We start from the raw sequence: 17,071 nt of genomic DNA, 5'->3' as shown, positions 1-17,071 counted from the left end.
TTACTGGGTAATATAAGTTTGTTTTCCCTGTCCACAGAGTTTACATTGATGGTCCCTTTGGAAGCCCTTCAGAAGAAGCCTTGAACTATGAGGTCAGCCTCTGTGTCGCTGGAGGCATCGGTGTCACTCCATTTGCATCAATACTTAACCAGTTACTGTACGTATACCACCTCTACATATATCATTGTAATGCAGGGTTAAAGTTATGGTTCTGCTGCCTGGACAGCTGCCGTGGGCACATTTTGTCCATGTCAAAAACAATAAATGAGGAAGTTTGTGCAGTTATAAATAAGAAAATGTGTTATTTGACTATAATATCAATGCATATTAACGTAGCAGAAAAAAGGTTTTATCAGCGGACTGTGAGAAGGGCCAGCGGTTGTTCTGCTGGGTGTGTTGGATGCCATTGGCTCAGAATGTGGATCGGGAGACGGTCGGCTGCTGGTTTCCAGCATGCTTGTCTCACAGAAGCCAGCCAAACGGTCAGCTTCTGTCCGACAGGGTGCCATACACACAGGTTTAATGTCGGACGTTTTTTATTGAACTGGCCGATGTCGCCCGACATTCAGCCCATGTGTGCAAGGCTTGAAGGCACCTGCCTCACTCAAAAGGGTTGGATGCTTCTGGACCGCCCACTGCACATATACTGCGGCAGGGCTGCCCGGCTGTGCGAAACAACGTACCTGTAAGTTGTCCGCGCTTCCTGGTCTCGGGCGCACGCACCTCCAGCGGCCCGCTCCCGCTGTGATTGGACAAGCTCGGGGGGAATGACAGAACGGCTGTCTGCCTATGTAAACAAGGCAAACCATCGTTCTGTCACAGAGGAAGAGAGAGATCTGCGATTCCTACTAATCAGGAACACCGATCTCTCTCTTCGTCTAGTGTCAGCATCACCCACATGGTTAGAAAGCACACATAGGGGGACACATTTAACCCTTTGATTGCCCCCATATGTTAACCCCTTCCCTGCCAGTGTCATTTATACAGTGTCAGTGCATTTTTTTTTAGCACTGATCACTGTATTGGTGTCACTGGTCCCCAAAAAGTGTAACTTAGTGTCCAATTTGTCCACTGCAATGCCACAGTCCCGATAAGACTCGCTGATTGCTGCCATTACTAGTAAAAAAATGTATAAAAAGTCCCTAAATCTATCCCATAGATTGTAGACGCGATAACTTTTGCGCAAACCAATCAATTTACGTTAATTGGGATTTTTTTTTTACCAAAAATATGTAGCAGAACACAAATTGGCCTAAATTGATGAATAAATTAGATTTTTTACATATTTTTATTAGTTTTATAGCAGAAAGTAAAAAATATTGTTTTTTTTTTCAAAATTGTTGCTCTTTTTTGTTTATAGCGCAAAAAATAAAAACCGCAGAGGTGATCAAATACCATCAAAAGAAAGCTCTGGTTGTGGAAAAAAAAGGTCATCAATTTTGTTTGGGTACAACGTCGCAAGACCGCACAATTGTCAGTTAAAATAACACAGTGCTGTATCGCAAAAAATGGCCTGGTCCTTAAGGGGGTAAATCCTTCCGGGCCTGAAGTGGTTAAAAGAGAAATGTGGGATTTCCAAATAACATACATACTCACCTAAGTGGATCTGCCAGCCACCGAGAACTGAGCGATCAATGACCATTGATCGCTCAGTTCTCGGCCTTCAGTGAGCAGAGAGTCACCAGCTCTCTGCTCCTCCAGTGCTCACTGTAGAGCCGGGCTGTGGAGGCTGATCCAGCTGCTACTAGCCGGCATCCCTCCAGAGCCTGGACCAGCGGGGTGGATCTCGACATTAAAGTCAGGATCATTCCAGAGCCTGGACTGGCTAAGTGATGTCAGCCGACAGCGGGCTAAAGTCCTTTGACTCTGGGTCACAGGAGGGCAGAGCTGCTGTAAGCCTACTCCCACAACCCACAAGAGAAGTATGGTCAAAAAGAGCTTTTCCCCTACTTCTTTAAAAAATATTGTTTTTTGGGGGTTTTTTTCATAAATTTCGATCTTTTTTCATTTATATTGTAAAAAACCCAGTGGTAATCAAATACCACCAAAAGAAAGCTCTATTTTTGTGAATAAAAATGATATCCATTTATTAGTATTGGGTACAGTGTTGCAAGACCGAGCAATTGCCAGTTAAAGTGGCACAGTGCTGAATAGCAAAAAATGGCCTGGTCATGAAGGGGGTAAAACCTTCCGGAGGTCAAGTGTTTAAATCAGAGACTTCAGTCAATTCAGATGGTTAACGTATGCTTCTGGGATGGCGAAGATGGAGGTCTTACTTGGTCAGAGAACACAGGCATGGCTGCCCACTCTTCCTTCCTGTCTGCAGCTTTGAGTGTTCCCCCAAACACATGGCTACGTTTCTCACTTCCTGCCTCCCTCCATTTTCTGCCAACATCACTTCCTGTTTTCCATTTAGAGAGATTGTTCTTCCTTTCTGTGCCAGTGACAACAGTTTCACCTTACAGAAAGTGAGGAAAAATCTGCAGTAGGGACACAGACATAAAATAATTACCGTAGTAGACAGTTTGGGACAATTCCTTTATTAAAAAAAAAATGTCCCACGATGTCCATTCATCTTCGATCACATCGCTGACGACCCGAGAGAAAAAAAAACGGACAAACTCCACCTCGCTGGGAGGCTTCCGCCGACTGCAGCCTTTTCGCTTTGACAGCTCTTATATAGCTGAGGGCTGGGTCACCCGGTGACGTAAGCAGGTTACCCCGCCCCCTTCTGACGTCGACTGACGACACGTAACATCAGAGGGGGGGCGGGGGTCACCCGTTTACGCCACTGGGTGGCTCCGCCCTCAGCTATATAACAGCTGTCAAAGCGAAAAGGTTGCAGTCGGGGGGAGCCTCCCATCGAGGCGGACTTTTTCCATTTTTTTAATTTTTATTATTCTCGGTCGGTCTGCACTGTGATCGAAGATGGATTTACATAGCGGGGCTTTTTTTTTTTTTGTTGGGACTTGTCTCAAACTGTTTCCTGTCATTTTTACTTTTTTGACACTTTTTTGGTGAATGAGTAGGGGTACCATGTACCCGATATCCATTTACATAGGGGTCTGGTACGGTTCAGGAGGGGGGGCGCTCTCTCGCCCCCTCTTCCTGCGGCCTGCCAGGTTTCGTGCTCAGATAAGGGTCTGGTATGGATTTTGTAGGGACCCCCATGCCATTTAATTTTTTAATTTTGGCACGGGGTTCCCCTTAAAATCCATACCAGACCTGAAGAGCCTGGTATGGATTTTGGGGGGGACCCCCACACCATTTTTTTTTTTTTTAATATTGGAGCAGGGTTCTTCTTAATATTCATGCTAGACCCAAAGGGCTTGGTAATGGATGGGGGGGGGGGCCATGTTGTTTTTTTAATGATTTGTATGTATATTGCCGGGATCTGGCAATACATTACAGCCGCGAGCAGTTTTGAATTGCATCTCATTTCCTTTAAAAATGTCATTTTGCTGCTCTCGTTCATAAAACTATGTACAGCCGCTATTTAAGCAGCCTTACATAGTGTGGGGCGTGGCCAATCATGGCTCTCACAGCAGAGTGTGCTGTGATTGACCAAAGCATGCAGGTCAGGTGCATGCTTTGGCCAATCAGCAGCCATCAATGCACTGCGATCTCGCAGTGCATTGACGGTCTCGCCGTTCATTATGGGGCGTTCCACGGGCGCACAAACTTCCCACGAACTCCCTATAATTTTCTAAATTTGACGAACGGGCGAACACCCAATGTTCGAGTCGAACTTACATTCGACTTGAACATCAGGCTCATCCCTAATTTTGAAGCAATATTGGTCTTCAGCATACCAACGGCTATATTACAGTTGTTCTAAATCCATTTATTTACAGTAAAGTTCCAGAAATATGTATCACAGGTGTGGTTCTTTTCTCTGGATGGATGAAATGATGGACGCCAGTCACTTTGGTAGATTTCAAAAATGGAAAGAAGTTCATTGGATATGCAATATGTGAAGGAAGGTGAGGTGCAGATCAGGATATCTCCAAGTACTGGATCTCAACATCAAGCTAGGCCTCAATCACTTCCAGATGTTTTCAAGGTCTCTCATACACTGATTCTTTTTCTAATCACCCACTGTAATGGCTGTACCTCTTTCAGACCATGGGCTGCTGGGTGATTGAGGTTCTAGTGGTATCTCAATCTTCACTTCCAAGGAAACACACCATGGAAATGTTCCTGTGTTAACCACTTGCCGACCGGCACCTGTACATATACGTCGGCACTTTGAAGATGGATATCTCGGTAACGGCAGCAGCTGCTGCCACAAGCGAGATATCCATCTCTTCAGGAGCCGGTCCTGTGTACGATAATGGTGGTCTGTGAGGTGGATTCGCTGCAAGATTAAAGTTATCGGCGGCGGGAGAGGTTCCACCCCCCTTCCGCCGCTCTCCTGTGCCCTCCGCCGCTTACCGGAGCCGTCGGAAGCGGCGGAGGAGATTGGGTAACATTGGCAGAAAAAAAAAATACACTACACTGGAGAGACACACACCTGTTGGTATACAGTTAGACTGACTACAAAATTCACAAAAATGCAGAAAGGGATTTAGTAAAAAGCACTACATCCCTACACAATCAAACCCTTTTATTGTTCTGAATCCCATGAAAGGTGATAAGCGACTGGTTACTATCAGCCAGGGCTTCCTGTACTTCCTGCACGCACGCTCTTGTGTGTTACATGTGTGTTAGCATACGTACATTTTTCCAGTAATTTTCCAGTATTTTGTCAGAAAACATCACAGCATGGCTCCATAGACAGGCAGCTTTTGTGTTATGTGCCTATCAATGCCTGTTTCTCATATCCCTTCCAGAAAATTACTTGTGACATATTTCGAGTCACCTTCCCAGCAGGAGCTGTGCTCAGACCCCGCTAGCTATGCACATCTTATGGAAAATAAAGACAATTCCCCCCGTCATAGCTATTACCAGTCCTTGTTTTGTGTTTTGTAGTTATAGGAAACTCATGTTTCTGCCACGTTTACCTTCTGCTTGGATTGCTGTGATTCCATCATGTACTGTATATTTCCATTTTAATTTTTTTTTTCCTATGTCAGCAGCACACTTTTTCCCATGCACGTGCTAATCCTAACACATTTCTGAGAGTTTGATGTGGAAGCAGAGAGATGGAAGGCACTGACATCTCTGTGTGTCTGGGCTCGCTTCATTATCTCTTCTATCGGGTGTCATGGATCAGGGTAGGCTGGAGACAGAATTTCTGATGAACCGTCTGGGTGACACGCTCAGCCTTCCCTCCACTTTATAAAGAAGATTCCTCGGGGATCAGCCTTTAGCGGCTTATACAGGTTATTTGGGGTCAGGCAGAAGAGGTGAACAGGTTCACTGTTCTTATAGATCTGCTATATTTTTTTATTTTATTGATAAAGCGGAAGTAAAAGAAAATGACTTCAGCGGCACTCATTTTTATGATCAGCATATATTATATTTAAACGTTCTTACTAAATAGAACAGGCAAAATAGAATACAGTCCTTGGATTGAAAGTGAACCTGTGCTTTATCCAACCCTTTCGCTGCCAGGGCCATTTTTGCGTTTTTTTTCCCCACACATGTTTAAAAAAATTTTTAGGCCTGAAGATTACTTAAAATCCCCAAAACATTATATTCATATATAATACATGATAAATATATACTGTATGATAAATATACAAGGTATATGTATATGATATGTGTATAAATATAAATCTCTGCGCTGGTCTGAAAAAGATGGAACAGCAGCTAATCAAGACCAGGAAGGAATCAAAATAAGCAATAATATAAATGGTGCGCTATTCCTTGTGTTGAAGTGTATGAAACAAAAAGTGGAACAAACAAAAAATGACTGGTATAACAACAATATGGGAATTGAATAGCCTCAATCCCTTGACTCAAGACTAATATTAAATAAATAAGTGCATGAATGACATTATATAGTGCTCAAAACAATGTGTGAAGATGAGCAATCATAAAAAACGATATATAAAATAAAAGAGATGTTATATGTCACCTATGTGATAATCAGTTGCATCACACACAGTTCATATACATGAGCAAAAAATGCAGTTAATGGAACACTTTCAGACAATTATCTGCATCACTTTGCCATGCTAAAAAGCGCCAGAATATAGCAAAAAAGTCTTAATGGATTCCACTTGTAAATAATCTCCAATGCCATGAAATATAATGTTTCATTAAGTAAAGTTTGCCTCTTACCAGATGTGATGGATCCCTGTTACAGAGATCAGACTCGCTTCTGAAATATGACTGTCTGTGTAGATTTCACGCTCCTCGGTTCTCTCACAGTCAAACCGGATTAAACTCAGGTGATTCAAAGACAAAGGAACTGACCCACTTCCAAAGGGGTTCTGCTCATCCACATCAAAGCAATTAGCCAGTATGAACTTCTCTGGTGATAGATGAACTTTTGCGTCCTTTTAAATGTAGATGGGGTTCCAAGATTTAGGAAATCATATATAAGGAAAGAAAAAGCCTCATAGTGTAAAACTGCATAAATGTATTAAAAATGCTTGTAAAGGTTGCACTTACAGCAAGGCAGAAAATTCAAGCATGAAAAATATATTCTGGTGGCGATGTAATTCGTCCAACCAGTTGAGTGATGCTACAAGGATTCTCCGATTCGACGCATTTCCACAAAACTGTCGTCTACTGGAAATGTATATGATACAACCTACAAACATGTTTTTGGCAGTGGTTCTCCTCTAACCTATTGGTAACAGTTTGGAGAAGGCCCTTTTCCTTTCCTGCCTCATGTACAAAAACTGCTCCATAAAGACATGGTTTGATGAGTTTGGTGTGAAAGAACTCGAGTTGCCTGCACAAAGCCCTGAGCTAACCCTACTGAGGATCTGTGGGATGAACTGGAACACTAATTGTGAGACAGACAGTATAATAGGCGTACATTTACACAGACACACTCCAAATTCTTTTGAACTGTGAAGACTGTTATTGTCTCGGAACTGAATGTCCAACAAGCTCTTATAGGTGTTAGTTTCTCGCAGCCAATCACACAGTTCCAGGCACTCTTCAGGCCCATTAACCAGTCTAAGGGTATGCTTTTTAGGATGCTTTAATAAGAACTTGGATAAGTAGTGGGAAATGGTAAGATACTCCAGTAACCTTTAGAAATGATTTCAGGACACTGAACTTTCTGTTCTAAAGCCATGTATGTCAGTATGTCCTTGTACAAATAAAGAAATAGGCTGAGCTTTGTAGCAGCAACTTGAGAAGATACATTTTCCTCTCTGGATAGCCCAAGCTAAATCCTTTCACTAAGAATTAAATAGACTGAGTTCTTCAGGACACAATGTCCTCTTTAAACATGCTGACTCTAGAACAAGAGGGATGGCAACTGCACAGAGTCTCTAGGATCAGTCTCACCAATCTGTACTCACAAATATCTGGAAAAATTGGTTGCCTCCTTCCAACATCCTTGAGGCACTTTTACCCTGTGGTACCAGACTAGATCCTAAGACGACAGTCCCTCATCAGCTTCAGTAACTCTCAGTAGCATAGGCCTTCAGTTAGCCCAACTGAGGCCTTGACACTCTGAAGGCACATGGCAGCAAGGTCTAGGGGGTTAGTAGCTCCCCAGGCTGTGATCCCCTCCTCAGGGAAATAGATACCAGGCTGCTCTCAGTTTTAAAGTATTTATACAGACTCCCAGTCACCATCTGGGCACTTCTCCACACGGATTGGCCAGGGCTGTATGAATATTCGTGCTGATTAGACTCTTCTTGGCCACTGACTTCCAGAAGACTTCTGGACCAGCCAGAGGTAAGCAGTCAGCTCTGCAGCCACTGAAACATATAACAGGCCAGAATAATCAACACAGCCAAACTGATTGTGGTGAGCCAAAACTAAATTTACCTAATCTTTGCACCTGCCTAGTAGGGTGCTACAATAGTATATGTACCTGAAGAACTGAACTGAAGAAGTGGCTTCGAGAAGCTACGAAATGTCTTCAACATTCCAGACCAAGTCCAGCTGAATGTGACTCACTACTACTAAATAATGCACGAGCGGCCTGCGCGCCCCCTGCAGGGCGCGCGCGGCGCGCTCGGTGATCAGCGAGTCTATGAGACTCGCCTGATCACAGATCAGAGTAAGGGGTTGGTCCCGACCCCTTACCACATGATCAGCTGTCAGCCAATGACAGCTGATCATGTGATGTAAACAGAGCCGGTAATCGGCTATTTTTCCTCCTCGCGCTGACAGCGTGAGGAGGAAAAAAAAAACCCGATCACCGGCGGCCGTGATCCGGACATCAGTCCCGATCACGGCGATCTTCTAACACAAAGCAATAGGCAGCAGTGCTGCCTACCAGTGCCCACCAGCGTCACTCATCAGTGCCCACAGTGCCACCCATCAGTGCCCACAGTGCCACCCATCAGTGCCACCCATCAGTGCCACCCATCAGCACCCACATCAGTGCCACCCATCAGCACCCACATCAGTGCAACCTATCAGTGCCCATCAGTGTCACCTACCAGTGCCCATCAGTGCCGCCCATCACTGCCCATCAGTGCCACCCATCAGTGCCACCCATCAGTGCCGCCCATCAGTGCCCCCCATCAGTTGTACCTATCAGTGCTCATCCGTGCCACCTATCCGTGCCAACCATCCGTGCCACCCATCCGTGCCACCCATCCGTGCCACCCATCTGTGCCGCCCATCCGTGGCCATCAGTGCCGCCTTATTTGTGCCCATCAGTACCACCTTATCTGTCCCCATCAGTGCCGCCTTAACTGTGCCTATCAGTGCCGCCTTATCTGTGCCTATCCGTGCCCATCAGTGCAGCCTATCAGTGCCCACCAGTGCCGCCTCATCAGCGCATATCAATAAGGGAGAAAAATTACCTGTTTGCAAAATTTTATAACAAACTATTAAACATGATTTTTTTTTTTTTACAAAAATTTCCATCTTTTTTTGTTTGTTTAGCAAAAAATAAAAACCCCAGCTGTGATTAAATACCACCAAAAGAAAGCTCTATTTGTGGGAAAAAAATGATAAAAAATTCATTTGGGTACAGTGTTGTATGACCGCGCAATTGTCATTCAAAGTGCGACAGCGCTGAAAGCTCAAAATTGGTCTGGGCAGGAGGGGGGTTTAAGTGCCCAGTAAGCAAGTGGTTAAACAATACATTTTTATACAAGGAAATATGGTGGTATTTAGAGCAGAATCACTTTTTCAAAAATAGTAGGTAAAGGTTGAGTAAGTTGAAAATAAAATAGGTCAATAGATCTGTATTTTAGACTAGTCCCATATAATAAGCAGTAACTAGGAGTAGGACTGAAAAGGAATGAGAAACAAAAAACAGAAAGAAAAGGAATGAGAAACAAAAAACACAACGAGAAAAAAAAAAGTATGGGGGGGGGTCAACTTCCCTCTGCGGCAAATCCTGATCAAAGTTGTCAGGTATTAGAGTGAGTTCCTGTATAGTAACCATGGTGTCCAAGTTTTAAAATGTTTGTCAGACTTGTTCTTAATAAATGCTGTAAGTTGTTCCAATAGTTGAAAACTCTTGCATGCCAATGTGCTAAGGTTGGTGGGTCTGTTTTTTTGCAAAGAGCAGGTATGCAAGCCTTCGCTGCATTTAGGAGGTGTTTGAGAAGTGAGTTTTTATAACGTTTGAATGATAGTTGCGTGTCATGCAAAAGGTAGGCGACTGGCGTATTCGGAAGAGACCAGCTTATCAAATCTTTAATGGAAGTCTTGACACTAGACCAGAAGTAGGCTAATGCCCCGTACAAACGGTCGGATTTTTGAAAATGTTCGATGGTAGCTTGTTGTCGGAAATTCCGACCGTCTGTAGGCTCCATCGGACATTTTCCATCGGAATTTCCGTCACACAAAATTTGAGATCTGGATCTCAAATTTTCCGACAACAAAATCCGTTCTCGTAAATTCAGATCGTGTGTACACAATTCCGATGCACAAAGTTCCACGCATGCTCGGAATCAAGTAGAAGAGCCGCACTGGCTATTGAATTTCCTTTTTCTCGGCTCATCGTACATGTTGTACGTCACCGCGTTCTTGACGTTTGAAATTTCCGACAAGATTTGTATGACTGTGTGTATGCAAGACAAGTTTGAGCCAACATCCGTCGGAAAAAAATCCATGGATTTTGTTGTCGGAATGTCCGATTGTGTGTACGCGGCATAACACTGGGTAGTCCCAGAAAATATTTAGGAGAGATCCCTACAAATGTCGATTTGACCCCACTAAGGATTGTACAATTGAATGAATGTTCTTGAATTCAATTCTATTACTGCATGGCCAGCTTACGGCCTGTGGCTTCAAAGCAAACGTAGACTCCTGAAGCCTTTTCTTTCAAACTGAGTGAGACAAGTCAGTTTTGGATAATATAGCACAGACACTATATTTACTAAATGCCTTTATTACAATGAAAAGTCTCTGATTTTGAAAATTTGCCTTCAAAAGTATAGCAAAACACGCACAGGTCATTACTTCAAATCTGGACCTTATAGTAAAATGTTGTAAATACCCCTTTCTGCTCATATCACCCTCCCTAATACGTTTGTCCACCACATCTGAGGTGGCTTGCCTTCCACTCAGCATTTAAGGAAGTTGTTGGTACGCATGGGTTTGTTTTAAAGGGTCGGTCCACATACTGTATGATTGGTATTTCAGTGTTTGGTAGATGCTAGAGGATGAAGACCTGACAGTTTCATCTACCTAGAGATTGGTGAAATATCTGTGCTGGGTTCTTGGTTCTGCATACCTACTGTGGCCATTATAAGAAGCTCCTACCATCTCTGCTGAATTTTTAAAATATGTTTTCTATGTGTTATATTTTATGAAATGTCTACAGGATGAGCTGGAACACAATAAGGAGGGCAGGAACACCCAAATCTTCCACAGGGAACATGAACACAAGGACATCATGGCAGGGAGATCTTGCTGATGGATCATTCAAGACAATTTCAAATAAGAAGTTAGGGACTGACTCAGCCCACTAGGCCCTCACTTATAACCAGGGTGGATTTGATTTAAATCACTAGTAAAAAGGCTTGGTTTAAATCAACTCGATTTAAATCATAATTTTTAAAGGGCAACTGTCATCTCTGTCCCACAGCGGCTCCTCCTCTGACCCGCTGTTGACTCGCCGACAGACTCATTCACTTTAATGGGATGGCTGGTTATGTGGCAGTGACACCACAAGGTGAGGGACGTGGCGGCAGCAGGTGAGCGGATGCCCGCTAACAGGCGCTGCCATGACGGATCTGAAATGACAGGTGCTCTTTAAATGTAAGAACTTATTCTTGCTGGTAGTTAGAATCGTTAATACTTGCAAACAAAATAAAGTTTTCCTATTTAAAATAATAAGCTGTCAGGTTAGTAAAACAGAGATATCAGAACCAATTCAATCATACAGTTTGAAGTGTACATAGATTTGCAAAATAATGGGATTAAGGCATATTCCTGAACTTTGTTTTATCTCATGATTACTGTGCCATTGTGTGAATGCATCAATATAATGAGTGTACCAAAAATGTAAATATTGCAGAATATACAGCCTCATGCTACATAACTAAGCTGCCTTTCATGCTGAATAAACTAAATTATTAATGTATCTTAAATAGAAAACTATCTTTAGATAGATTTTTACTCCAAAATCATTTTATTAAAATACATTTGATAAAATTTAAAAAAATCGATTTAAATAAAAAAGATTTTTTTTTTTAGATTTTTAAACTAGCATGCCACAAAAAACGGACGTTCGGTCATCCGAAAATCTAAGCGTGTGTACGAGGCTTAAAATGCACGTTTTATCTTTCAAAAAGTGTTTCCCAGTGCTAAACCTTTCATCTGCATTTGTACATTTCAAAAGCCAGTACAAAGTAATAGCAGTGGTAAAAAAAAAAAAAAAGGACTCGTGGGTTTAACTAATACCTTTTTTTTCACATAATGCCCCGTACACACTGTCGGAATTTCCGATGGAAAATGTTAGATGGGAGCTTGTTGTCAGAAATTCCGACCGTGTGTAGGCTCCATCGGACATTTTCCATCGGAATTTCCGTCACACAAAATTTGAGATCTGGATCTCAAGTTTTCCGACAACAAAATCCGTTTGTCGGAAATTCCGATCGTGTGTACACAATTCCGACGCACACAATTCCACGAATGCTCGGAATCAAGCAGAAGAACAGCACTGGCTATTGAACTTCATTTTTCTCGGCTCGTCCTAAGTGTTGTACCTCACCGCGTTCTTGGCGTTCGGAATTTCCGACAAGATTTGTGTGACGGTGTGTATGCAAGACAAGTTTAAGCCAAACTCCATCGGAAAAAAACAAAACATGGATTTTGTTGTCGAAATGTGCGATCGTGTGTACGCGGCATTATACGACTTTACCAATTCAGCCCCGAAAGATTTGGCTGCTCAATAACCAGGCCATTTTTTGCGATACAGCACAGCGTCGTGCGACAATTGCGTGGTTGTGCGACGTTGTACCCAATCAAAATTGACGTCTTTCTTTCCCCACAAATAGAGATTTCTTTTGGTGGTATTTGATCACCTCTGCAGTTTTTTTTTTTTTTGTGCTATAAACAAAAAAAGAGTGACAATTAAAAAAAAAAAACACAATATTTTGTACTTTTTGCTTTTATAAATATCCCCAATTTATTATTAATAAAGCTAATTTTTTCCTCAGTTTAGGCCGATATGTATTTTTCTACATATTTTTTGGTAATAAAAATCGCAGTAAGCGTATATTGATTGGTTTGCGCAAAAGTTATAGCGTCTATAAAATAGGGGATAGATTTATGGCATTTTTATTATTATTTTTGTTTTACTAGTAATGACGGTGATCTGCGATTTTTATTGGGACTGCGATATTATGGCGGACACATCAGACACTTTTGACACATTTTTGGGATCATTATACAGCGATCAGTGCTATAAAAATGCACTGATTACTGTGTAAATATCACTGGCAGGGAAGGGGTTAACACTAGGGGGCGATCAAGGGGTTAACTGTGTTCCCTATGTGTGTTCTAACGGTAGGGGGAGGGGACTGACTAGAGTAAATGACAGATCGCTGTTCCTAGCTAGTAGGAACTCATGAGCAGGGACACACACGTCGCGATCGCGTGTGGCCGTCAGTCAACGCGTCGGCCGGCCACGCGCATCGGAACCCCCGCAGTGCAGGCGTGAGCAACTGCTATCCTGCTTAAAGGAGCCGACGTACAGCTACGACGGCTCGCAGGATTGTGCCGACCTGCCGCAGTATAATGACGGTGGCTGGTCGGCAAGCGGTTAACCATTTCAGCATCGGAAGATTTACACCCCCCCCCCCCCTTCTGACCAAGCCATTTTTTGCGATACGGCACTGCATTATTTTAACTGACAATTGCGAGGTCGTATGACACTGTGCCCAAATAAAATGTTTGTCCTTTTTTTCCCACAAGTGTTGGTGTTATTTGATCAACTCTGTGTTTTAATTTTTTTGCGCTATAAAGAAAAAACCCCAACAATTTTGAAAAAAAAAAAAAAAACCTTTCTGCTATAAAACATATCCAGTAAAATTTAGGCCAATATGTATTCTGCTACATGCTTTTAGTAAAAATTAAATCCCAATAAGCCTATATTGATTGGTTTGTGCAAAAGTTATAGCGTCTACAATCTATGGGATATATTTATGGAATTATTATTTATTTTATTTTTAATTATTTTTTTAGTAGCAATGGCGGCGATCAGCGACTTATAGAAGGACTGCGATATTGCGGCAGACAAATTGGGCACTAACTGGCACTTTTTTGGGGACCAGTGACACTAATGCAGTGATCAGTGCTAAAAATATGCACTGTCACTGTACTAATGACAATGGCTGGGAAGGGTTTACCATCATGGGCAATGAAAGGATTACTCTGAGCCTAGCTGATGTTTTACTGTAGCGGGGGAGGTGCTTTTACTAGGGGAAGGCATGGATCTATTTCCTTGCTTTGCAGGAACACAGGATCCATGCCTTCCTTACTGACAGAATGGCAATCAGCCTTGTTTACATAGGCAGACTGCCGCTCTGCCTGTGTACCAAACGATCAGTGGGTGCCGGCAGACATCCAGTCCGCATGACCCGCTGTGTAGAATCACAGAGCTACTGGCGGCACGCACTTGTGCCCGCTACCCAGAAGAGCAGAATCATGTATATATATATATATATAAACGTGATCCTGCCCAGCGCAGTCGTCCTGTAGCAGTAAAACTGGCAGGGGGTGTATTCTACATACCTTTGCTAATACATGTCCCTTATTCTCATCTCAAAAAGTTGGGAAGTATGATTAGGGATGGCCTGTAATGTCGCTTTGGGCGCTGGAGCCTGCATGGGCACTCACCTTGGCACTTGGCAATGCGTGTAGTTAGACTTAGAGTGCTTTACAGGTCCATGGCCTTGGTCCTTCCCTATTGAACCCAGACCCTGAAGACCCCTTTGGGGGGTATGCTCACTGTAACAAACAAAGCCTGGACCATACATAGGGACTAGCATCATAGAAAGGTAAGTCAGGGTTGTATATCTAACCTGGGGTTTCTCAATTAGGGTTCCTCCAGAGGTTGCTAGGGGTTCCTTGAGCAATGAGAAATTTCTGCCTCACAGACAAGTTCCAACTGCCACCATTGATCTTTTTTAGCTATCTGTAAGGAGGTAAGTCTTCCCAATGACCACAAGTGTAATGAGCATTCTTCCCACTGACCAGTGGCGGCTGGTGCTCAAAATTTTTTGGGGGGGCGCAAACAAACTGAAGAAAAAAACATTAATTGCAGCCACTGTGCCCATCAAACGCAGCCACTGTACCCATAAATTACCGCCACTGTGCCATCAAACGCAGCTACTGTACCCATCAATTGCTGCCACTGTGCCCATCAATTGCCACTACTATGCCCCATCAATTGCTGCCAGTGTGCCCATAAATTGCTGCCAGTGTGCCCATCAATTGCCGCTACTGTGCCCCATCAATTGCCACTACTGTGCCCCATCAATTGCCACTACTGTGCCCCATCAATTGCTGCCAGTGTGCCCATCAATTGCCGCTACTGTGCCCTATGAAATGCTGCCAGTGTGCATCGCCTGGGAGTCGGGACTTACATGTCTCGCAGCGGGTCACGTTGGCGTCCTCGGCGTCCACGCTCCTCAATGTCTCCGGTCCCCTCTATCAGGCGTCCAATCACAGTGCCTGTTGTTTCAGGTGACAGGTAACCAGACCCAAACACCTGATTTGCTGAGAGGCAGGTCAGTGTTAGGAAAGCGATTTATTCGCTTTCCTAACACAACACTGAGTAAACAGCGAACGCACAGCATTGTGCCCGCTGTTTACCATTTTGGAAGCCTATTAGAGCAGGGGTCTTCAAACTATGGCCCTCCAGTTGTTCAGGGACTACAATTCCCATCATGCCTAGTCATGTCTGTAAATGTCAGAGTTTTACAATGCCTCACGGGATCTGTAGTTCTGGAACAGCTGGAGGGCCGTTGTTTGAAGATCCCTGTATTAGAGCCTAGGGCTCTAATCAGGTGCTTCCAAAAAAAAAAATTCAGGTCAAGGGGCAGGACACCTAAATAGGGGGCGGCAGCGGCGACCATAGATAGATAGATATGGTGAAAGAGAGAGGTGACGGGAGAGAGGGGGCGGCGCTCCTGCGCCCTTAATGGACGCGCCGCCACTGCCACTGATTATCACACTAATGTACAATGAGTTGTAGATATAGTCATTTTTATCAGGGGTTCCCTGAGACCAGTACGTTATTTCAAGGGTTCGTCTGCGTTGACAGGGTTGAGAAAGGCTGCTCTAACCGTTACTGTTAAAACCGAGGCTGTGTCTGGAATGTATTCACCTTACCCTATTACAGAGCAAAGTCTATAATGTATAACATTTATGCTGCTGGTTAATCACATGAATATGAGTTACTTTAATAATACTTTAATCAATGTATTTCAATAGACACAGCTGGAGGGAATACAAGTTGCAAAGGCTTTATTTTATCTGGATATGCAGAGACGTCCAGGCTTTCCTCTGGTTCGCCGATTTACTGTGTGCGCTACACAAAAAGGTAAAGAAAGCAATTTAATGTTTGTCAGTAGAGCTACTTTCTTTTATTCTCTTCCTATGTGAACGCTGGGTATAATGGATCCAATTACTTTACCTTGCCTTCCACAGCAGCCACTATATATTTTTCTGGGGCTCTTTCCGTTCTTTGCTCTGTTACACACTCTCATTGTGTTTTGCCCCACTGTATACAGCGATCTTTCAAATTCTATTCTTGTTTACACTTCCCAACAATGTTCGGTCGTTATTATCACAAGACTATTGTATGCTTCTGTGACAGGGCAATCCAGTTCAATCAAACAAAGGTGTTCAATGGTTTCTGTGTTGTATATAAAAGAGCTGCTGTGTGTGTTGCAGGAGTTGGATAAGTCACTCCAAAGGAGAACTTCATTTAGAGCAAGAATAGACCGCAAATGTACTTTATATAGAATAATGTGCATTCATTTTATATTGTAACCATAGCTCTGTTACTGGTTTCCATGTATTGTGCTGGAATTTAAAGCTGAACTCCAGGCAAACAGCTGAATGCACAGATGAAATAGTAGACAATTCCACGTAGGACCTTAAGTAGACCACCAGGAAAGCGATATCCACCACCAAGAAACATATATGCGCTTACCGGAAAGCTTGGACTCAGAAACCTTATGGTGCTGAGCCAAACAGGCTGACAGAGAGATACATCCCCACAAGAGTAATCCATTGAGTGGCTCCAGGGGTTTCACACTGCCAGGCTGTAGCTGAGATTCCTCTTGTTCGGTAATATAATATGGTCCAAACATCCAAAATGTCTCCACATAGTGTAAAACCGTAAGATAGCAAAATGTATTTAAGAAGTACAGAACACTCACATTTCAGCAGTAGGTTTGGCGCTCAAACAATAAAATCCATCGATCTATCAGACATGTGGTTCGCAACGGCTTGACTGGAACTCTAACAGACGCGTTTCGTCTAATCAGACGTCATCTGTGACTTTTCTCTG

The 17,071-nt window shown here is 43.2% G+C and overlaps 1 protein-coding gene across 1 annotated transcript in view; it reads left to right on the top strand.

The window, feature by feature from the left end:
* The window catches only part of NOX4 (NADPH oxidase 4), a 348,347-nt gene that overhangs the window by 296,875 nt on the left and 34,401 nt on the right, over positions 1-17,071 (top strand). Inside the window, exons 14-15 of the mRNA XM_073612966.1 lie at positions 38-157; positions 15,988-16,096. Coding sequence (XP_073469067.1) covers positions 38-157; positions 15,988-16,096 — 229 coding nt within the window. The remainder of the gene's footprint in view (positions 1-37; positions 158-15,987; positions 16,097-17,071) is intronic.

This window comes from Aquarana catesbeiana, linkage group LG02, assembly GCF_042186555.1.
Source record: "Aquarana catesbeiana isolate 2022-GZ linkage group LG02, ASM4218655v1, whole genome shotgun sequence".
NCBI lineage: Eukaryota > Metazoa > Chordata > Amphibia > Anura > Ranidae > Aquarana > Aquarana catesbeiana.
The sequence above is the reverse complement of the archived record's forward strand: the minus strand, read 5'-3'. Positions and strand labels throughout refer to the sequence as shown.